The sequence below is a fragment of the Schistocerca piceifrons genome, chromosome 2 (genome assembly GCF_021461385.2).
Source record: "Schistocerca piceifrons isolate TAMUIC-IGC-003096 chromosome 2, iqSchPice1.1, whole genome shotgun sequence".
Taxonomy (NCBI): domain Eukaryota; kingdom Metazoa; phylum Arthropoda; class Insecta; order Orthoptera; family Acrididae; genus Schistocerca; species Schistocerca piceifrons.
In genome coordinates this window covers 1,026,683,037-1,026,706,906 of record NC_060139.1, presented here as the reverse complement: position 1 = coordinate 1,026,706,906, position 23,870 = coordinate 1,026,683,037, and the positions used below count along the sequence as shown (strand labels likewise).

Below are 23,870 nucleotides of genomic sequence, written 5' to 3'. Positions count from 1 at the left end.
AAATTTTCCACAAAAATCTCACTGCTATCAATTTCAAGTTTCAATCAGCTTTCTGTACCTAGTATTATGTGAGCTTCATTGCTTTCCATGAGCACTTTGAACTCTGACCCTTTGTTGAGAATGTTTTGGCTGTTAACTGCTAGGATTTTAATGCTCTCACCTGTGGGAGGCATTTCTTTCGATCTTACAATGATACTCCTGGGTTTCCCACTGGTATCATTATCTGGACTGGATGGAGCCTAGCTTCCCTCTGAACCTTGGAAGTCTCTGCCTCAGTCCTTCCACTTGACTCAGAAACGAAGGGCCACGATCAGTTCTGGGGACAATGCTGCAACTTGTATGCTTCATTAAAACTCCATGCACAAGCTGGTCTTCTTGACCTTCTCTCCCAGTTACTGTAATGGTCCACATATGACCTCCGAGCCCAGACAACAGGCATCATTTTTCCAAAGTGTGCCACAACCTGCTGTTGGCTGTGCCCTGTTGCCAAAATGGCTGCCTGAAGCTTTCAACCAAAAGGCCTTCTTTTGAAGCACAAAACATACACACATTCATGCAAGCACAACTCACATATGACCACTGTCTCTAGCCACTGAGGCCAAACTGGTGTCAGGGCCAGACGCAGTAGTCATGGTTTTCTACTTTAGAAGAAGGTTGCCTCAGTGACCGGAGACAGTGGTCACATGTGAGTGAGTTGTAAATGTGGGAATGTATGTGTGTGTATTCTACTTTAGATGAAAGCCTTTTGACCACAAGATTAAATGTGCAGCAATCTTTTTGTTGTGCCTGTCTGTGAGTCAACATCTTCTCTATATATGTGATACAATATTGCAGTGACTGTGTTGTTCAGAAGTACGATGCGAACTTCTGCAGCAACTACAGAGGTTATGATACATGAAATGTATTCACAGTTCCTGTCCTGATAACATTGGGGAGGGAAGTTCCAAGACAGAGTCCCACCCCTTGCAGGAGCCAGAGAAGGCCACGTTTTCCTTGGTGAGGAGGTGCGGTTCCTGGAGGGGAAGTGATGGGAGCCGTAGAGGGTGAGGAAAGGGAAGGGGGGCAGGATGGTGGTAAGGGGGAGGAGTGAGGAGGGGAAGGCAAAAAGGTAGACGAGAGATTTGCAGGGTGAAGTCTGTCAAATTTCTTCCAGGCCTCAAAGTAGCTGAGACCGTCAAGGGTCTTTATTTCCTGAATTCTTTTTTCCTTCATGTACAGTGGACGCTCGGGGAGAATGAAGACCACAGCAGTTTGCACAATTAGGCAGTGGGGTGCAAGGGCTCCCCACATGAAGAGAGCAGCCACAGTCACCACAGATGGGAATGGCATCCCATTGCAAGGCCATGTGGCCGAACTTGGAGCAATGGAAGCAATGCATGGGAGGTGGAATGTACGGTTTCAGGTTGCATCTGTACACCATTCCCTCGACTTCTCAGGCAGGGTGTCCCCTTCAAATCCTTCACATGCCATGATGAAAGTGCCAGTGTATAGATGATGTTCCTTAGGGCCTTCCTGGATATGCCAGATGAAATGAATGCGGCATCGTTACAGATTAGCCCTATGTTCATCACTGGACTGAAGGAGAAGGTGCCTATGAAAAATTACACCCTGTATCATATTGACAGCCATGGGGTTGTCTCCTAAACAGTTGCAGGCACAGAGGGAGGCTGGCTGACTGGCAGAAGTTGTCTTTGTAAAGAGAGAGCCAGATCTCATCTTGCTTAATACCCAACTTCACTGAACTTGTCCTCAGTATGTTCCACAAAGAAAATGAGTTTGGTGGTGGGACCTTTGCCTTTCGTGGGCTAGCGCTCTACCAACTGAGCTACCCAAGCGTGACTCACGCCCCGTCCTCACAGCTTTACTTCCGCCAGTACCTCGCCTCGTACCTTCCAAACTTTACAGAAGCTCTCCTGCGAACCTTGCAGAACTAGCACTCCTGAAAGAAAGGATATTGCAGAGACATGGCTTAGCCACAGCCTGGTGGATGTTTCCAGAATGAGATTTTCACTCTGCAGCGGAGTGTGCACTGATATGAAACTTCCTGGCAGATTAAAACTGTGTGCTGGCCCGAGAATTGAACTCGGGACCTTTGCCTTTCGCGGGCAAGTGCTCTACCAACTGAGCTACCCAAGCATGACTCACGCCCCGTCCTCACAGCTTTACTTCCGCCAGTACCTCGCCTCATACCTTCCAAACTTTACAGAAGCTCTCCTGCGAACCTTGCAGAACTAGCACTCCTGAAAGAAAGGATATTGCGGAGACATGGCTTAGCCACAGCCTGAGGGATGTTTCCAGAATGAGATTTTCACTCTGCAGCGGAGTGTGCGCTGGTATGAAACTTCCTGGCGGATTAAAACTGTGTGCCGGACCGAGACTCGAACTCGGGACCTTTGCCTTTCGCGGGCAAGTGGTAGAGCACTTGCCCGCAAAAGGCAAAGGTCCCGAGTTCGAGCCTCGGTCCGGCACACAGTTTTAATCTGCCAGGAAGTTTCACAACTAATTCTACTTATGAGGATACTGGTCAAAACTTTGTACAAAGCAGAGAGAAAGCTGGGAGGATGGTAGTTTTGCATGTTATAGATACCTCCTCCTCCGGGCAGTAGGTTTATGTTTGTGGTGTTCCACGATTGTGAAACAGATTCACTGTGAAAGCTGGTTCAGTTTGCTGAAAATGTAATGTACATGTCATGAAAACATTCTTCAAGAAGTAACACAAGCAAAAGTGAACATGGAGAAGCCTCAATTTCAACCTTACAAACAAGACTGATTTTGTAATTCAAATATACTCTAAAATGGTAAATATGTTGCTGTGCTGGACAGGTTCAACATCAGCAGAGACCACAGGTCATTAGAGGTTTGTGAGCAGCAAAAACAATAGTGTTATGAGAACAAAAGGTACAGTTAACATCATGAATTTAGAAGTTAACAGAATATATTGCAGACAGTTATCAGCTGTAACATAATGAATCTTGGAAAGGTATCTGACGCAAGTACACAACTTGTTGGTGGCCATTGGAAGAAAATTAAACAAGAAAGAAAAATCAGACTGGTTAATGAAAAACAAAGGACAACATCAATTCAAACTAACAACAACATGGACAAGATAGATTGCAACTTGCCACATAGAGGAAACACTGAGTTGCAGCACGAACAATGAAAAAGAATACAGTCAGGCCTTAGTACATGAAGATAGTGGTCATGTGTGTGTGTGAGTTATGTTTGTGTGAATTTTTTCTAGTTAGGAATAAATACTTTGTCCAAAAGCTAAAATATTCACCATCTTTTTCACTGTGTTTGTCTGGAACTCAACAAGTTCTCCATGTGGGGAGTAGCAGTCTATCTTTTCCGTATCACTGTCATTCCATTCTTGACTTCATGCTGTTTAACATTCAAGCTAAATGTGAAATTATTTTCTGAACTCTTCCCCACTTCCACGAAAGTAATCCACTGTGACATATTACTGAAAGCAAAAGAATTTTGAACTTGAACAAAACCTATTCCTGCAACCTACAGGACAAGAAGAGAAAGCACTGCACATTCAGACCTTTCTAACTGTTTTAGAAATCCATATATACTTTCTCTGAAGCATTTTTGTTTTTTCAGAGTAGGCCTCCTGAAGCAAACAGTCCCTCTGGTTAGATGTCTGTATCATTGCATTTTACTTAACAGTAAGGAAAACAAGTTATATCTTCTTCACTATCACAGTTTTCATATTTATTGAGATGACTAGGTCAAAAAATGTTACTGAAGTACTTAAATTTATAATTTTCAGTAATCTGTTCCTTTTCATGATGAGTTTTGGTCTTGCTCTACTGCTAGTCATGGATTAGAAAATTCGTCCCACAGAATAACTCAAGCAACATATTTTTGCCATGACTTAATGTGAGGTGTTATTAACTGATAACTTAATGACTTAAATCTGAACACCACACCACTGGAAAACAATATGCATATGGCATCAATGTTTTCTGTCTTGTATTCTACTCTTGAATATTTTAAATATCTACTTCTTTCTGTTACTATCTCTGGGACACATAGCAGGATGTCCATCTAACACAAAACAAGACAGCAAGTAATTTCTTATGTGAGAAACAGCTGATTATAAGTTGCATCAGAATTACCAAATTAGCTATGATGATTACAGAGCCACTCAGACTGGCAACACGAATGTGCATTTCGTGGAACTGTTTCAGCGTCACGATCGGCCTCATGTTAATACAGCCGTCAGGCGTAATAACATCAGACTTGGGGATGCGCTGATGACAGAAGGCATGAGTCGCATTTCAGTGGTGTCGGTGGAGTCTATCAGCAGGACGGGTTTCACTAGACATGGCCTGCACCTCAACAGGTATGGAAAGGGGAGGTTGGCAAAGCTTATAGGTGACAGCATAGGTGGGGGTGGTGGGATCACTCATGGGAAAATTCCTGTAGTTGTGGGTGTTAGAGCTGTACCTTTTTCAGATTGAAGTCAGCTGATAGGTATTCCTGCTTAAGGGAAGTCTCTCTAACAAAGAAACCACTTTCGACAAAGCTTAGGTATCCGATTAATGAGAGAATTACTATATTTCATCAAAATATACAAGGTATTAGAGATAAAGTTAGTGAACTGCTTATAGATGTTGACTCTGAAATTATTGGTATATCTGAACACTTCTTAAATAAGGAGATAATTCAGAGGCTTCCTTTAACAGGATACAGGTTGGCTGGCAGCTTTTCTAGGAGCTCTTTGCGGTGTGGGGGAGTAGCCATGTATGTGAAAAATGGTATCCCATTTGAGTCAATTGATGTTTCAAAGTACTGCACTGAAAAGGTGTTTGAATGTTGTGCAGGTGTGGTTAAATTTAGTGGAGCTAAACTTCTAACTGTTGTTATTTATAGATCCCCAGACTCCGATTTCACAACATTTTTGCTAAAGCTAGAGGAGGTTCTTGGTTCACTTTATAGGAAATACAAAAAGTTAGTTATATGTGGTGACTTCAATATTAATTGTATAAGGAAAAGGATGCTGGCAGACCTCCTTAATTCATATAATCTTATGCAAACCGTATTCTTTCCAACGAGAGAGCAAGGGAACAGTAGAACAACCATAGACAATATTTTTGTTCATTCCGCATTACCAGAAGGGCATTCTGTTAGCAGAAAGGTGAATAGCCTTTCAGATCATGATGCACAAATTTTAACTCTAAAAGATTTTTGTGCTGCAACACATGTTAAATATAGTATTCAACTGTTTAGGAAAGCTGATCCAGTTGCTGTAGAGACCTTTGTAAACCTTATCAAGGAACAAAAGTGGCAAGATGTTTATAGTGCTGATACAGTAGACGATAAATATAATGCTTTCCTCACGACTTTTCTTGTGCTCTTTGAAAGTTGCTTTCCATTAGAACGTTCAAAACAGGGCACTAGCACAAACAGGCAGCCTGGGTGGCTGACTAGAGGGATAAGAATATCTTGTAGAACAAAGTGGCAATTATATCAAAACGTTAGAAATAATCACAATCTAAATGCAGCAGCCCATTACAAACAGTATTATAAGGTGCTTAAAAAAGTTATTAGGAAGGCAAAAAGTATGTGGTATGCAGATAGAATAGCTAAGTCTCAGGATAAAATTAAAACCATATGGTCAGTCGTAAAGGAAGTGGCTGGTCTGCGGAGACAGGTCAAGGATATAGAATCAGTGGGTAGTGGGAATGTCCGTGTTACTGATAAGTCGCATATATGTACAGTATTTAATAATCAGTTTCTGAATATAGCAGGTGAACTAAATAGAAACCTAGTCCCAACAGGGAATCGTATAGCGCTTGTAGAAAAAAGTGTTCCGAGACTGTTACCTGAAATGCTCCTCCATGATACTGACAAGAGGGAGATTGAGTTAATAATTAAATCACTATTAAATCACTAAAGACCAAGAACTCTCATGGATATGACGGGGTAACTAGCAGAGTACTGAAGTATTGTTCTATGTATGTTAGCCCAGTACTTCGCCATATCTGTAACTTTTCCTTTACGAGTGGTAGGTTTCCTGACCAATTAAAGTGCTCGGTAGTGAAGCCACTTTATAAAAAGGGAGACAGGGATAATGTTGACAATTATAGACCTTTTTCTATGCCACTGGTGTTTGCTAAAGTTATCGAGAGGGTTGTATATACAAAGTTACTGGAGCATTTAAATTCACATAATTTGCTGTCAAATGTTCAGTTTGGTTTTAGAAATGGTTTAACAACTGAAAATGCTATATTCTCTTTTCTCTGTGAGGTTTTGGACGGATTAAATAAAAGGTTGCAAACGTTAGGTGTTTTCTTTGATTTAACGAAGGCTTTTGACTGTGTTGACCACAAAATATTACTGCAGAATTTGGACCATTATGGAGTAAGGGGAGTAGCTTACAATTGGTTCACCTCTTACTTTAAGAACTGAAAGCAGAGGGTAATTCTTCGCAATATTGAGAGTGGTAGTGATGTTCAGTCCCAATGGGGCACTGTTAAGTGGGGCGTTCCCCAAGGGTCGGTGCTGAAAATATATGCCTTGTAGTATTACAGGTGATTCAAAAATATTTCTGTTTGCTGATGGACCAGCTTGGTAGTGAAGGATCTTGTGTGTAATATTGAAGAGTATCAAATAATGTAGTTCATGAAATAAGTTTGTGGCTCGTGGAAAATAATTTGATGCTAAATCACAGTAAGACTCAGTTTTTACAGTTTCTAACTCACAATTTAACAAGAACCGATATTTTGATCAGACAGAATGGGCCTATTATAAGCAAGACAGAACAGTTCAAGCTCCTGGGCGTTCTGATACATAGATAGCTGTTGTGGAAAGCCCATGTTCAGGATCTTGTTCAGAAACTAAATGCTGCTTTATTTACCATTAGAACAGTATCTGAAATAAGTGACACTTCAACACGAAAAGTAGTCTACTCCGCATATTTTCATATGCTTATGTCATACAGTATTATTTTTGGGGGTAATTCTTCTGATTCAAAAAGGGTATTTTTGGCTCAAAAACGAGCTGTTCGAGCTGCGTGTGGTGTAAGTTCAAGAACCTCTTGTCGACCCCTATTCAATAGTCTGGGAATTCTGACTTTGCCCTCACAGTATATATTTTCTTTAATGTCGTTTGCAATATTAGCTTATTCCCAAGAGTTAGCAGCTTCCACTCAGTTAATACTAGGCAGAAATCAAATCTGCATGTGGAATGCACTTCCTTGACTCTTGTGCAGAAAGGAGTGCAGTAGCTTTCACTCAGTTAATACTAGGCAGAAATCAAATCTGCATGTGGAATGCACTTCCTTCACTCTTGTGCAGAAAGGAGTGCAGTATTCTGCTGCATCCATTTTCAATAAGCTACCACAAGAACTCAAAAATCTTAGCAGTAGCCCAAACACTTTTAAGTCTAAACTGAAGAATTTTCTCACGGCTCACTCCTTTTATTCTGTCGAGGAGCTCCTGGAAGAGCTGAAAAATTAAGCAAATTCCAGTGTTACATTGTTGATTTTCTTTATTTAAACTTATGAATTGCCGCCTGAATATGTTTCTTATATTTCATTTTATCTGTTTCTACTACCGTGTTATAATTTCAAGTATTGACTCGTTCCATGACCATGGAGACTTCTCCTTAATTTGGTCCCATGGAACAATAAATAAATAAATTAAAGAAAAAAGCAGCTATGCAAAATATGTAGCAGTGTTAGTAGATTTTTAGTCAGGTAAAGATGACATTAGCAAGAGTGAGTTCAAAGGTTCGTCTCAAGAATCTACTACTTTTAAATGAGAAATGAGAAGCAATTAAATGTAGCATGTTCCTGACAAGAAAATTGTCTACCTCATCAGACTCTGGTTTTTCTTTCTTGTTAATTGGACTCATGCATTAGATTTGGTACGTTCGGATTACAATTTGAGTTGACTCTCTTTGCGACTTCAGTAGAGTTAGTTTTGTGCCCAACACTGATGTGGCAGATTGGTTGTTTATCTGTAGATGGGTCCAAGTGATCTCAGAACAGAAAAAGTCAGAGTAATCATACAAGAAGTTTATGAAGTTATGGGAGCCCCAGCAACACTGAAACAGCAATCGCATGAGCAACTGATACAACAATATCAACAGCAGGAGAAAGAGAGGGCTTGATATAAAGGCAACAATAGCAAGAATAGTTTCAGCAATCATTATGAGACATTAACACAGCATTTTTAACATCATAGTTACCCTTGAATAGGAAAATAGGGCTGCGGGTAAGCTACTACAAACAGCATAGTGAACGCATTATTGTGGCCAAGATAGATACAAAGCCCACGCCTACCACAGTAGTACAAGTTTATATGCCAACTAGCTCTGCAGATGACAAAGAAATTGAAGAAATGTATGATGAAATAAAAGAAATTATTCAGATAGCGAAGGGAGACGAAAATTTAATAGTCATGGATGACTGGAATTCGGCAGTACGAAAAGGGAGAGAAGGAAACGTAGTAGGTGAATATGGATTGGGGCTAAGAAATGAAAGAGGAAGCTGCCTGGTAGAATTTTGCACAGAGCGTAACTTAATCATAGCTAACACTTTGTTCAAGAATCATAAAAGACGGTTGTATACATGGAAGAAGCCTGGAGATACTGACAGGTTTCAGATAGATTATATAATGGTAAGACAGAGATTTAGGAACCAGGTTTTAAATTGTAAGATATTTCCAGGGGCAGATGTGGACGCTGACCACAATCTATTGGTTATGAACTGTAGATTAAAACTGAAGACACTGCAAAAAGGTGGGACCTGGATAAACTGACTAAACCAGAGGTTGTACAGAGTTTCAGGGAGAGCATAAGGGAACAGTTGACAGGAATGGGGGAAAGAAATACAATAGAAGAAAAATGGGTAGCTTTGAGGGATGAAGTACTGAAGGCAGCAGAGGATCAAGTAGGTAAAAAGATGAGGGCTAGTAGAAGTCCTTGGGTAACAGAAGAAATACTGAATTTAATTGAAGAAAGGAGAAAATATAAAAATGCAGTAAATGAAGCAGGCAAACAGGAATACAAACGTCTCAAAAATGAGATCGACAGGAAGTGCAAAATGGCTAAGCAGGGATGGCTAGAGAACAAATGTAAGGGTGGAGAGACACATCACTAAGGGTAAGATAGATACTGCCGAAAGGAAAATTAAAGAGACCTTTGGAGAAAAGAGAACCACTTCTATGAATATCAAGAGCTCAGATGGAAACCCAGCTCTAAGCAAAGAAGGGAAAGCAGAAAGGTGGAAGGAGTATATAGAGGGTCTATACAAGGGCGATGTACTTGAGGACAGTATTATGGAAATGGAAATGGAAGAGGATGTAGATGAAGATGAAATGGGAGATGCGGTACTGCGTGAAGAGTTTGACAGAGCACTGAAAGACCTGAGTCGAAACAAGGCCCCGGGAGTAGACAACATTCCATTAGAACTAATGACAGCCTTGGGAGAGCCAGGCCTAACAAAACTCTACCATCTGGTGAGTAAGATGTATGAGACAGGCAAAATACCCGCAGACTTCAAGAAGAATATAATAATTCCAATCCCAAAGAAAGCAGGTGTTGACAGACGTGAAAATTACCGAACTATCAGTTTAATAAGTCACAGCTGCAAAATACTAACGTGAATTCTTTACAGACGCATGGAAAAACTAGTAGAAGCCGACCTTGGGGAAGATCAGTTTGGATTCCGTAGAAATATCGGAACACATGAGGCAATACTGACCATAAGACTTATCTTAGAAGCTAATTAAGGAAAGGCAAACCTATGTTTCTAGCATTTGTAGACTTAAAGAAAGCTTTTGACAATGTTGATTGGACTATTCTCTTTCAAGTTCTGAAGGTAGCAGGGGTAAAATACAGGGAGCGAAAGGCTATTTACAATTTGTACAGAAACCAGATGGAAGTTATAAAGAGTTAAGGGACATGAAAGGGAAGATGTTATTCAATCTGTATATTGAGCAAGCAATTAAGGAAACAAAAGAAAAATTCGGAGTAGGTATTAGAATCCGTGAAGAAGAAATAAAAACTTTGAGGTTCGCTGATGACATTGTGATTCTGTCAGAGACAGCAAAGGACTTGGAAGAGCAGTTGAACGGAATGGATAGTGTCTTGAAGGGAGGATATAAGATGAACATCAACAAAAGCAAAACGAGGATAATGGAATGTAGCTGAATTAAGTCAGATGATGCTGAGGGAATTAAATTAGGAAATGAGAGACTTAAAGTAGTAAAGGAGTTTTGCTATTTGGGGAGCAAAATAACTGATGATGGTCGAAGTAGAGAGAATATAAAATGTAGACTGGCAATGGCAAGGAAAGCATTTCTGAAGAAGAGAAATTTGTTAACATCGAGTATAGATTTAAGTGCTAGGAAGTCGTTTCTGAAAGTATTTGTATGGAGTGTAGCCATGTACGGAAGTGAAACATGGACGATAAATAGTTTGGACAAGAAGAGAATAGAAGCTTTTGAAATGTGGTGCTACAGAAGAATGCTGAAGTTTAGATGGGTAGATCACGTAACTAATGAGGAAGTATTGAATAGGATTGGGGAGAAGAGAAGTTTGTGGCACAACTTGACTAGAAGAAGGGATTGGTTGGTAGGACATGTTCTGAGGCATCAAGGAATCACCAATTTAGTATTGGAGGGCAGCGTGGAGGGTAAAAATCGTAGAGGGAGACCAAGAGATGAATACATTAAGCAGATTCAGAAGGATGTAGGTTGCAGTAGGTACTGGGAGAGGAAGAAGCTTGCACAGGATAGAGTAATATGGAGAGCTGCATCAAACCAGTCTCAGGACTGAAGACCACAACAACAACAACAGTTACCCTTGTTTCCTATATTTTACATGCAATCAAAGGACTAGGACATTTACCAGCGTAAGTAAAAGTATGAGGTGTCACAGTAATTTTCAGTGTGAAAAACATAAAGTATGCGTGTTCACTTGCAAAAAGTACTTTGTGATATCATAATGTGACTTGCTACAGTAATGAGGTACACATTTGGCAGTTTGGACCTGTACCTACAGATTCTCACCCAGAGTAGTCTTGGAGTACATACTGGGAAACCACAGAGTAGAACACACTGATATGAAGTTCCTAATCACGTTATGTAAACTTTATAGTCACTAACCCATTCCACTATAGAGGCCATGCCACCTGTCACCATGGATCAACTGACGGGAATTCGAACAATAACCTCTCCTAATCACACTGGCCACAACATGAGATTAACTGACACTCCTCATTTGGGTCTATCAAAGGGATGAGTGAGCTTTTACATGGCCTGGATGGTACAACAATTTCCGACAAAGAATCAATGAATAGCGTGCAGGTGGTGCCTCCATCATGCACTTCACCGCAACGTTGACTGAAGTGTATCTGCTGGGCTTAGAACACAATTTACACAAAAATGTTTCCTCTTTCTTTCATAATCACAAATTTCCTGTCTTTCCAGATCTACAGTCTGCTCTCGAGACTTCATTTCTGCTTTCTGACTGTGATAATGCTCTTTAACATAAAACAGCATCACATTTTAGGTGATCTTAGCAATCAACACATGACAAACGAAAATGAGTTAGCAGCAGAAACATATTTCCTTAAGGGAGCACCTAATCAATAGAAAAAGAAGCATGAGCGAAAAAATAATGAAGCAAACACTACATTACAACCACAAAATAAACACTGTGAGTCATGTCACAGTCAGGAGAGGTCTGAAACATTTCAAGCTGTCGAACTGACAACATCTGAAAGCTAAATGAATGACCACTACTAGCATTTTCTGGAGTGTGTAATATGTCTCCTTACTCACTACCCCTATTGTTACATTATGGAACTGGGACTTCTGGCTAGGAAACAGTTTACATATCTGGACTCTGTATAATTCCTGAGTGGCTTTCATGTTGTTGGAATTGTGCCTCAGACTTCGTACTGTATGGATTACAATTTGTGTTGCCTTGGTATGTGACTTTATTAAGTTAGGTACTAAATTCAACATTCCTCTATAAGTGTGCATATGAATCACTACACTCATTAATGTATTTGTGTACTTGTGCATTGAAGGAGATAAAGAAAAAGATGATTACTGAACTGTTTCTTTTTAGCAATGCTAATATTTATTCACAGAACTCACCCACTGGTTCTACTTGATGGCAAATCAAGTTGAGACACTTGTTCCACTTCCTTTGCTGGCATGAGGCATAAATCACTATTTGAAGAACCATCATCATGGATTTGCCTGGAGCTGCAGCAAAACATCAACTACTATATTTTACATTGCAAAAAGTTTCTTTCACTAGACAATCATATCAATAGACAAACAATATATAAAACAAAATAAAAGCATTTGAATATTAATCCACACAACTACGACTGGGGCAGGTTTAATAGAAATTCTAAAATTCTGACAATGAAAGCTATGGTTCCTACCTATATCATGGGCAAAATGCAAGGTCAAGGAACAAATAGGTTGCAAAAATATGTAAAAGTTACACAAAAAGATGAAAAAGTCTGTCAGAACATAAACTAAAGAACTCTTGGTTGAACACAGAGAAAGCCAATAGTTGAAAATCACTTCTCTATATATCAAAATGAAGTTCCATGCTCACTTTCATCTGCATTCATGAGGGAAATTTGTGTATACAGTTTATAAGTATTTCATGCAAACTGGCTGAACTATGAAGATTTAAAGTCTGTTCTGCCCGTGTTAAAACCTCTCTTCTTGTAAAGCTTTATTTTGTTCAATTTCTTCTTTGCTGAATGGCATTAATGCTCTCAGAGCAAAAGCAAAATAGAGCAGACCTACAGCCAGGACAATATGATTCATGCATTTACGGAAAAAAAGTAGTGGATTTGAAATATCTGTGAGACTTTTGCTAACAGAAGGATGCTTTAATAAGCTCTATCCACCCATATGGCCCAGCAAATTCATGTTATTGGCCATTCAGGAGTGACAGGTGCTGGGTTCCGGAACAGCAAATTACTGCAGTTATTCCAGCAGCCTCAGTGACATCGTTGGCTAGCAGTATAGTTTTCCTCATTAAATGCTACAGGAAATTAATGAAAACTAAAAAATTCAAATAGCTTGAAGTAAACATAAGCTTAGGATACTAAAAGATACCACACATGGCTTTGGACTCTTACACTTAAAAGACACTTTGGACCCTGTTAAAGAAACCCTTACAGGTTTGCTAACCATTGGTAAAGAAAGCCAACCGTTGCTGCTGTTGCACAGCTATTAGGCATTGTCCCTATGACAATGAGAATGCTGGTTTTCTCACTTTAAAAGAAACCAGCAGCAGTTAAGCACAACATTTATACAACTGTTGATCAGTATACTAATGTTCCACATAAACCCCAAACTATGCAAACACAGAATATGTTATATTTTTAAACAGTATTAAACTATCACATCAACAGCACTGCAAAATAAAAAGTTACGGCCAAAATTCTCTATAGTACGAATACTTTCCAAAAGATATTTGGCAGAGTGCTATGAACTTCACCACTGTGACAATGGTGTAAGACTTGAAGGCAGTTCATATGATGTGTGTTGCAGCTGTTACACAACAGTTTTACTACCATTATGTCCATTGCCATGAAGTTTATAACCAGTTTGGTTATGTAGTTGCTATAGCAGAAAAACAGGACGAAATACGTCACGATGAGTCATGACAAATGACACCCACTGTCCTTTCTTAAAAAGTTTTCTGAGTACTTCTAACCCAGTCTCACTTCCTATAGTCTAAATGGTGTAAAAAGCTGGTGTAAAAAGCTCTCTGACAGTTCGCAGAACTGTTGCTAGCTTTCAAATGTGGAGCTCTAATGGCTATCAACCAAGACAGAACCCATCCATAGAGCTTTCACAACACTATGGCATTGCCACAGAGGCACGCCCGCAAAGCTGCTGTGCTCAGCACATTGCAACTACGAGGGATCAACTTATGCTGCCTCAACTTCAGTCATCAGAACTTGTGATTTACCTTCCCCTGAAAGTACTAAACAATTTTAGAACATAATAAAAGATATCAGATATTATTTAAAAACCAGAAGAAGATGGGCATTTTTAGGTGGTTCAGAAAATGGTTTTTCTAATGAAAGTGGTTCAAAAGAGTTTGCAGAAGGGGGGGGGGGGGGGGGGGGAGGTGGGTGGAAGATACGTGTTCCGGCTTTTATAGAAGGATTGTGAGCTTTGTCCCCATTTAGTAAACTATTGGCTGGCAGCATGAGAATGAAACTATATATATTTTAAGACCTTGTACTGTCATGTCCAAAGTATCTGGTTTATCCTAAAATTACTCACAGAGATATAAAAAGCTAAATTCCAAATGTTTTACACGATTCACATTATCCATATCAAAATTGCTCAAAAAAGCTTTTATTACTACTTTGATTAAGACAGGGCAAAAATTTGTACAAGATGGCATAGTTTTATTGCTTTCAGGAAAATATTACCAGAGATATTATGTCTCAAAATTGCCGAAAACACAAGGGGGCATTGTTGAAAACTGCACTATAGGTCAAAAAAATGACTATATCTCTGCAAGTATTGAACTGGTGATGGTGAAACTGGAAATGTGTAAATGTTCATGTAACATTTCATCAAAATCCATGATGGACATGGGGGAACCTAAACACCATTTGGCACGGAATGACCCTGTTTCCTGTTACATGTTTATATACACACAATGAAAGCCTTTCCCTCATTATACATGTTGCTCCAACTACGAATTTCCATTATTGAAGTTACAGACTCTTGAAATCGCAACTGTGCTGTATAAACTCAGTTCGTATTGCCCTTGCTTTTTTTTGTTGACCCGTGGCCATGCACATCACACATTGCCAGAATCCTACCCATCAGCAGGTATACACGTCAATCGATACTCTATGCAGCCAACACAAGCCAGCCATGAGCGGCCCACGCCCCCCCACCTGCCTCCGTAGCATGACTAATACATGGGTGTAACAGGTATAAACGTAGATATTTCTATTGGTGACTGAGGACAGTGTACTGAAAACATTAAATTGGTATTTACATCATTTGCAGACTAATAATTACAGCTATTACAGGTTTTATGATTTTAGGTTGGGTAATACCTCCTAGTACATTTGCCAAGAGCAAGACATTAATGCTTATTTTCCTCCGGGCAGCAGGTCAGTTGTTGAAATGTGGCCACCTGGACACAGAATGGTTAGTCTCTCCTGACATGCAGCGACAACTTGGTGGTGCAATTATGACTGTGTAGAAAAGTGAGGTTGTAAAGTTAGTGATGTGTTTGTGGGAAGACTGCTCGACGGAGAGAAAAGCAAACAGAAAACTCATGTATGTACATAATAAGGTACCACATATAAAAATATCTGCACTTATACCAGCTACACCCTGTATATTATATGAAATGTTGGGTATGTCAAAGCCTTTCACTTACTGTCATATTTATAAAAAATAAAAATAAATTAAAAACACAGTAGTAAGTAAATTCTGTGTAGATCAAAAAATCTCAGTATCTTGTCATAATTAGAATCAATAATTCCCCAGTAGGTACTTGGAAATGTACCTTAAAAATGTTGATGCTCTATTGAGCTTCTGCGTCAGACATAAAGAAGAGATTATTGTTTTGTGATGATTTTGATGTAAGCTACTTAAAAGAATCTTAAAGAAACGATTGTCTACAGGTGCTATCAGCTATTTATATTTTAGTAGCTTAACTTCACTACTTGAGTAGCTCAAGTTTGTATTAAACTGACAGATAATGTATTCATGCAACATATTGAAATAAAATACCTAAGATAAATTGCCATACTGCTCAAGGACTCAACTTAATGCATTAGGAAATGAGCTACCAGCCAAAAACATATTTACACGTTTGTAGGCAGTAAAACTGACAGTCTGATGCTAATTACAAAGTGATTTAAAATGAAAACAACAGTGGTGAAAGAAGAAGAGGAGCCGAAACCTCTGAAAGTCAAGTTATGAATCGGACACAAGGAAATTATAGACTGATTTGAATAGAGATAAAGAGTGGAGAGAACTTAAAACCAACAAAAATAAAATACGCAATCACGCAACTGAAATTACAAATTGGTTGGTTTAAGCTGATTAACTGTAGAAACGAAGGAAGTTGTGCAACATAAACTTCAGCAGTGATCAGCAATTTGCACAAGAATAATGCTGAAGATTGTAAGTGTTTTTATGACAAACATCTTCGGAAAGAGTGTCAACTGAGGTACCAAAGATATGTGCTGTCTCTTAAAAACAAGACTGCAACATCTGAAGTACTGCTCCAGTATAAACTAAATGCTGACATAATGTTCATTACTGAAAAACTGCTACACAGTGGTTAAATCACATTAACTTCACTAGCAGAAATTATAATTTTGAGTTTAGAAGGAAATCCTCCACTGATGATGGTACTGCTATTTTTGTGAAAAAGCAGATAAAATTCAATGGAGTAAATAGAAGTTAAATTACCATAATAGAAAAGGATTTTGAGTTATCGGCAAACAAACTACCAGAACTTAACATCAATCATATCAGAGGGCTATTCAATCACGAAAACTAATGAATTATGAGAAAGAAATGCTTGCCATCACTAACTTTCATGAGTCAAAATGTGTGGTTCTTCTATTAAAAACACAAATAAAAGTGAAAAGAACACATTACCTAGCTTCAGAACTAACAGTTTCTGTTTCAGTGACGAAATAGTTTAGAGAAGGTCAAAAAGGAAGAGAAGGTCACTCAGTTCTCAGGCTGAGGATAGACAAAATATTTCCATGTGCAACACACCATTATTTCAAGATACTTTCCCAGGAACAATCAAATATGCCATTTTTTTGGTCTTCTATAAAGATGAATATTAAATAAAAATCTTTATGTGAGACATTCCACTGTGAGCTACAAAAGACGTGCAACGAATGTTCTGTTGATGAACACGGCTCAAAAGCATTCCAATCTAGTAACTACCAGTAAGTCTCATTTCTCAGATCATTTTTGAACATTTTAGAGAAGGTAATGTTCTGTGCACACAGAACAAGAACTATATGGGAATACCACTATCCCAAAATAATGTATTCAAGGATTGTCACCATCTGTGATAAACCGAGCGAGGTGGCGCAGTGGTTAGCACACTCGACTCGCATTCAGGAGGACGACGGTTCAATCCCGCGTCCGGCCATCCTGATTTAGGTTTTCCGTGATTTCCCTAAATCGCTCCAGGCAAATGCCGGGATGGTTCCTTTGAAAGGGCACAGCTGACTTCCTTCCCCGTCCTTCCCTAATCCGATGACCTAGCTGTTTGGTCTCTTCCCCCAAACAACCTAACCTAACCTAACCATCTGTGATGTTACATATCACTCTGAAGAGCAATGGTGCAACAATAAGTTTATGTAATGGATAAAACTATTGAAGAAGTTGGAGCATAAGATGTAGCCCACGACTGCAACAAGCCTGTAAGCAGACAGCGGGTTCTGGTCATTGAATTGCATCATCAGCTCCTAAGGTGTCAGACAACAAGTGCTGAAATCATGCCACAACCCGTGGACATCGGAAATAGACAGCCATTGCCCATGCTTAATCACCACCCCTTAACAGCAGAACTTCCGTCACACTCTTCTGGGCGTTAATGGCCCAAAACCAGTCTTCGAGAAGCCCCTCTGTTTTGACTGACTTTTATGTCATTGACATGCACTGCCGATTACACCAGACTCTTGCCATTGCTCTGTTCCAGAAGTTTCCAAGTGACACCAAAATGTCACACCTTCCTCAACTGTCAGAACATGGAAGTAGTATTTAACAGCAGCCATACTAGCCCGTCAGTGTGTTTGGCCAGCTGTGCGCCAGCACCGTAATTCTGCCACCGCTGGGCTGCGAAGGAGGGACCTCTGCCTGTCTGCAAAGCCCCGGCAGCCAGCACCGTTCTAGCCGCTGCTTCCTGGGGATCCCTCGCCATTGCCACAAATCAGTCAGCAGTTCGGAGTCACATTCTGTACAGCACTGTGAGCCTCCACTATGCTGGCCAACATCATCCGCTGTATGCCATGTGCAGTCTCTGCATCATTGGCGAGCCAATGCTCCACTGTGTATGCAGCTCACCTCTTTGTGTCTACAGCTATTACCTCACCGGCCACTACAGCACCAAATATTATGCCAAGAAGAAAATCCACTTGACTGAGTGTACTAGCAGGATGGAACAATTAAAGATTTGTTGTGTTCCTTCTCATGTCGGTTCTAGCCGGTTCTAACCAGTTAAATGGTGGAATACAACTGTACAGATTAGTAAAAAAGCAATAAAGTAGTAATGTTGTATCCTTACCCTCTTCTGCTGCTGTCCATATTCCCCATTTTTGGCGGAGAACTCAACCCACGATCAAACAAATATATTTCATATTACATTTACCTTTCCAACAACAATATTCGACAACAATGAAACGATATAATAAATTATTATATAGGAGAGTGCAGCTACAGGGCAAATTTATTATTTATTTTCACATGGCAAGACACGTCAAGAGACGACGTGTGTCTTAGAGGTGGTACTGCGATCGCAGTAACTTTGCGAGAGGAAGTACCTGCACAGGTGCAATACTGACACTCCATGTATTTCTGGCCTACATAGGAGAAGCAGGTCATCGTAGGATTAATGCCACACTGGAGCAATGATGATATAAACCTTGGGAGACAAAAGAATATTGAATTGCAACTATTATTAGCAACTTTCTATCAGAATTGTACATTCATATTCTGAATTACAGTGTTCTCTACAAAGTGTTCTTGAAGAATTAAGTATTTGCTGTAGGAAGATCGGAGTATTACTATTAAAACTATATGGCACTATATTTGATAGCTATCATCATACTTATTTCGAGAAAGATAGATATTGTGATCAACCATACTCTTCCAGACAATACTGCATAATTCAGTGAAGAAGCACATAACTGATACATCCACAGTCAACTAAATGCAAGCAGAATAACATTTAACACTCATTGCCAGAGATCAATCTAAATTTCAAAATGTCGAGGGAACACTGCACCATCTGTGTGGTGAAAGCATACTTAGAATGAATCTTTCAGTTTGCAACAGAATGTAAATGTTTTGAAATTTACTGGCAGATTGCAATTATACACTGGGCCAGGTATACAGTTCTAACATGTCTGGATATTTCAAGTATGAAATCCACTGCAACAATAATGCTTTATTTCAACAACAATCCTCCTGGCTGTTGCTAAGCCATTTCCCAGCAATATCTTTTCTTCCAGCAATGGTGGTCCAGCTAGGTATGCAGGAGAGCTACTGCAAGGTTTGGGAAGTAGAGTGGGACTTTGATAAAAGTGAACCATTGAGGGTAAGTCACGAAATGTGCCTGAATAGCTCAGGCAATAAGAGCACTGCCTGAAAAAGTTGAGGTTCTAGGTTCGGGTCCTTGTCTGGAATCTGCCAAAAAGTTTCAACAGTATACTTAATTAATCATAGTTTGGATTTTGCAAGAGCTGCTCACTTTCTCTCAACACAGAATACTATTATTAAATGATAAAATATCACCACATAGGGATATTTTGTGACTTACTGAAGGAATTTCATTGTGTAAATCATAATAATCTATTAGAGAAACAACATTTTAATGGCATACATAGTTTAGAGCATGACTGGGTTAGTTCCTATTAACAAAACAGATGGCAGAAAGTTTGATTAAGATGTTCAAGTAACACAAGTAGGGAAAAAATCCCGACGGGATTCCTGAAAGATTCAGCCAAGAGCCCACAATTGTTCTTGATCTATGTTTATGATCTAGTATTTTATTTGAATCAGGAGACAGAATTAATCTTTTTTGCAGATGATCAAACATTATTGTCAAGTGGAACAAACAAACATCAACATGATGCTTTTATTTGGCAATGTTCTGTATCTCCTTAACATAAAATCCCAAGTTATGTCCTTCTCATTATTTTGACAGAAACTTAATTCCTGGGTATACTCAGGTAGCTTAAGAATAGACCTTTCACAAAAAAAAAAAAAAAAAAAAAAAAAAAAAAAAAAAAAAAAAAAAAAAACCTTGTTGTATCCAATATACTGCTAACTAAGTGTTCGTTGGCAAGAGAGCAGCCAGTCCTACATTTGTAGTTTGGCTGTCATGTTTTAGTTGAGGTGGTTGCCAGCAGATATCATCTTTGCTGTATGCAGCATTGGATACTCTGTCCTGTATTGTTTAGGCAGTGCTTTCGAAAAAAGATGGCTACAGTGATCCTGAGTTCGACACTGAATTTAGCAGCTCAAAAAGTGAAGAAGAATGTGATGTTACTTCATCAAAGACTGGAAGTGATGGTGTTTGTCCGTTGAATGACAAGTGGTATGATATAAATACATCCACTGTGCTCCAGCAAGCTACTCCAAGATTTATATTCACATGAAACCAATGTGAAATACATGGTTAGGCTTCACAGGTACAATGAAAACAAAAACTGATCTCAAGTTTCAGGATACTTTAGACAAAGTTCAGTGGATCAGTATACTCAAGATTTTATTAATTTGTGACCTTCACAAATTTTTATCTCATTATTCTGAGCTTTAAAGCTAGCTTTATATGTCTATATGCAATTTCATTCATTGTAGGATGCTTTTCACTAAAAAAAAATATTTTTTGAACATAATTTGGTTGGGGGGAGGGGGATATTTTCCAGCAGTACGTCCAGTTTTGTGTTGTAAAAAATATCCCACTTTTCACTAACACTTTCGAATACAACGGCAAATGATGATCGATATGGCAAATTTTGTTTTCTAATCCGATGTCGAGCCTTAGTTGCCATGATTTTTAGTAGCTCTCACATGGTCCATTCTCAAATTTGACTGTATTATGCATCCATGCTGCACAGTACTACCATATAGGGAATCCTGTGTTAAGGTGCAAAATGGCTAGTTCCTCACACACAGCCCTTTCTGAGGAAGAGATTGTAGAGCATTTAGAGGAATGTCTTACGTAAAAATGAGATTCTGATGATGACAGTGTTCACTGGTAAACAATTTGTGTGAAATTACAAGGGAAACATACCTCACTGAAAAGTTTCAAAAATTATCATACAGTGAAAAGTTATGTATTTTAATGCCTACATAAACATATTAGAATGAAATCACACTTTTTGCTTTAATGTATACCCTAATTGTTGGTCAGTGGCCTCACTGTTACCCCAGAGTCTCACGCAATTCTCTGTGGTGCACTCACCACCTTGGCAGTAGTGATTTCAAGATGAGTGCACGGAGGTGGCCTGTGTCCGAATTACCGAGTGCAGTGCAATAATAAACATTGTAACACAGTAGAATGCTCTGAGTCTTGGGTGTGCATATGGACGAAAATTTAAATTGGAAACCTCATAAATTCTATAGGCTGGCAAAAGATATTAATTTTTCAACATTATAATTATGTGTGCGGGTTCACACATATACATCTTGCAAGCAACTACTTAGGAAACAAAGAATATTAACAACATCCTCACTACATTTATTCACAGATAAAATTTGTCCTTTACAACCCACTGCAGTTTGAATAATAGAAATAATCACTAACATATTGGTACAAGGAAAATATTGTTGCCGGCCGTTGCGACTGAGCGGTTCTAGGTGCTTCACTCAGGAACCACGTGACAGCTACGGTCGCAGGTTCGAATCCTGCCTCGGGCATGGATGTGTGTGCTGTCCTTAGGTTAGTTAGGTTTAAGTAGTTCTAAGTTCTAGGGGACTGATGACCTATGATGTTAAGTCCCATAGTGCTCAGAGCCATTTGAAAAACTTATCTATTGAAATTAACTTGGGCACAGAAAAGAGAAAATACACAGCTACATCACTCACTGGCCATCTACCATGGAAATAAAATGTTTGTTAGCCCAAGTGGTTTCCAAATATGCATTAAAGCTGCTTCGTCTCAACAACTTCTTTGTAATATAGAGAAAACATTAAATAGAAGTACGTAATCATTTACTAATCCGTAAATGGCCAGCATGAACATAATTTTCCAATTTTCTGTGCAAACTTTTGTTAAATTGAATTCTTATACAGTAAAACTTGCTCAAAACAGAATCGCCTGGGACTAAAATAATTTTCCAAATTGGACAAGTTTCCAAATTACAAGAAACTCACTGGGCTACATAAAATTTGCCAAGTATTATGCCCAAAAATACAGTAAAAATTTTTAATTATGCATATACTGCATTTACGTACCTTCACTGCAGATGTTCATTTACTGTATATTGGACAACAGAACATTGGGCACAACAGAACACTAATTGATAAATAACACTGCATTTCTATATTTTTACTCAAACTTTAAATTCGTTTATTATTGTATGTAAATACATATTATTCCCTTGTTTATTTGCTTCACATTTCCTTTTTTTCACAACATATCAAGGAGGGAAACTTGTTTTAATTTACTGTTCAAAATTGTTTTATCTAGGCAATTTTTTGCGAGATGCAATAGTTCCAACAAGTTGGGAGAATTTATGTGTGCTGCAAATTGCATAACATTGTTTATGCATGCAACGGCTTCTTCAGGCACATTCATTTTTCTAGGGACATCATTTTGCTTCTCTTCCCCTTACTTTGTTTCTTCTTCATCATCCTCTGTGTTGGGGATTTCTATTAAATCTGTTGCAGAAGTGAAAGTGGAGTGAGTTGACAGAAAGTCATCACTTCAAATGTAATCATCTGCATTACATGAAATGTTCTGCATTTTCATTAATCCAGTAATTGCTCTGCATTTACTTGAATTTTGATGGCTACAGAAGTGTCTTGTTCTTGACTTCCAAACCCAGATTTGTTGAAGCACTTGGTGACAGTTTCAGGTTTTATTTCCTTTACTGCCAAGCCTATCCAATTTACTGCGTCCAAGACAGAAACTGACTCTGCAAGAGCAAATGCACTTTCGGCTTCTTCATCACTAATAATAAGACATTGCATCAGTAAATGCCTATAATGACACTTGAATATGTAAATAACCCAATGGTCCATGAGTTGTGTGAGGCTGGTTGAACTAGGAGGGAACCAAGACAATTACACGTTTGATAATGTTACTTTTGGGTGGCAGGTTGCGTTGTCTAGGAACAGGAGAACTTGGTGATTTCCTTTTTTTCATTTTGGCATTGAAAGACCCCAGCCATTCTTCCACAAGACCACTCACCATCCACGCCTTTTTATTGCTTCGCCATGTGACTGGAAGCTTACTGATGTCTGTGTTTCCTGAAACAATGCAGTTTTGCCACCTTTCCAACCATCAGTGGCATCTCCATTTCACCTAACATGTATCCACACAGCAGCACAGTGAGTTTTTCCTTGGACATTTTTCGGCCAACGCACTTTTCACCTTGAATTGCTAGCGATTTTGGAGGCAGTGCATGATAAAACAGTCCCGTTTCATCAGCATTGAACACGTCTTTCGGGTCATAATTCACAATTAAGTTGGGCAGTACTGTCTTCCAATCTGTTGCTACACTTTCCTGTACATCCTTAGCTTCCCCACACACTTCGTTCCACACGATGTTGTGCCTAGCTTTGAAACTGTCCAGCCATCCTGTGGTTGCCTTAAACTCCGAAATTCCAAGCTATTTAGTGACTTTCAGAGCCTCATTCTGCACTGTGGGTCCAGATAAAGGTAAGTGTTTTGCCTGCACACTTACGAACCATTCTCACACTATTTTGTTAATTTCTTCATTTCCATTCTTCTTCGCCTTTCATTTCACCTGCATGTTCCCTTTCATTCATTTGTCCCGAATCTTATCCTTGTTTCTTAAAGTCTCATTAATTTGTGTTTTACCGCATTTGAAACATAATTTCACACACAGAGAATAGGTCTTTCGCACTAACCTCGATTATATTATTCTTTTCGGTAAGTGTTAACAA

At 39.1% G+C, this 23,870-nt stretch overlaps 1 protein-coding gene across 1 annotated transcript in view; it reads right to left on the bottom strand.

Annotated features, from left to right (window-relative positions):
- LOC124776088 overlaps nucleotides 1-23,870 on the bottom strand; it is a 154,802-nt gene that overhangs the window by 6,901 nt on the left and 124,031 nt on the right. Inside the window, exon 8 of the mRNA XM_047250929.1 lies at nucleotides 12,123-12,233. Coding sequence (XP_047106885.1) covers nucleotides 12,123-12,233 — 111 coding nt within the window. The remainder of the gene's footprint in view (nucleotides 1-12,122; nucleotides 12,234-23,870) is intronic.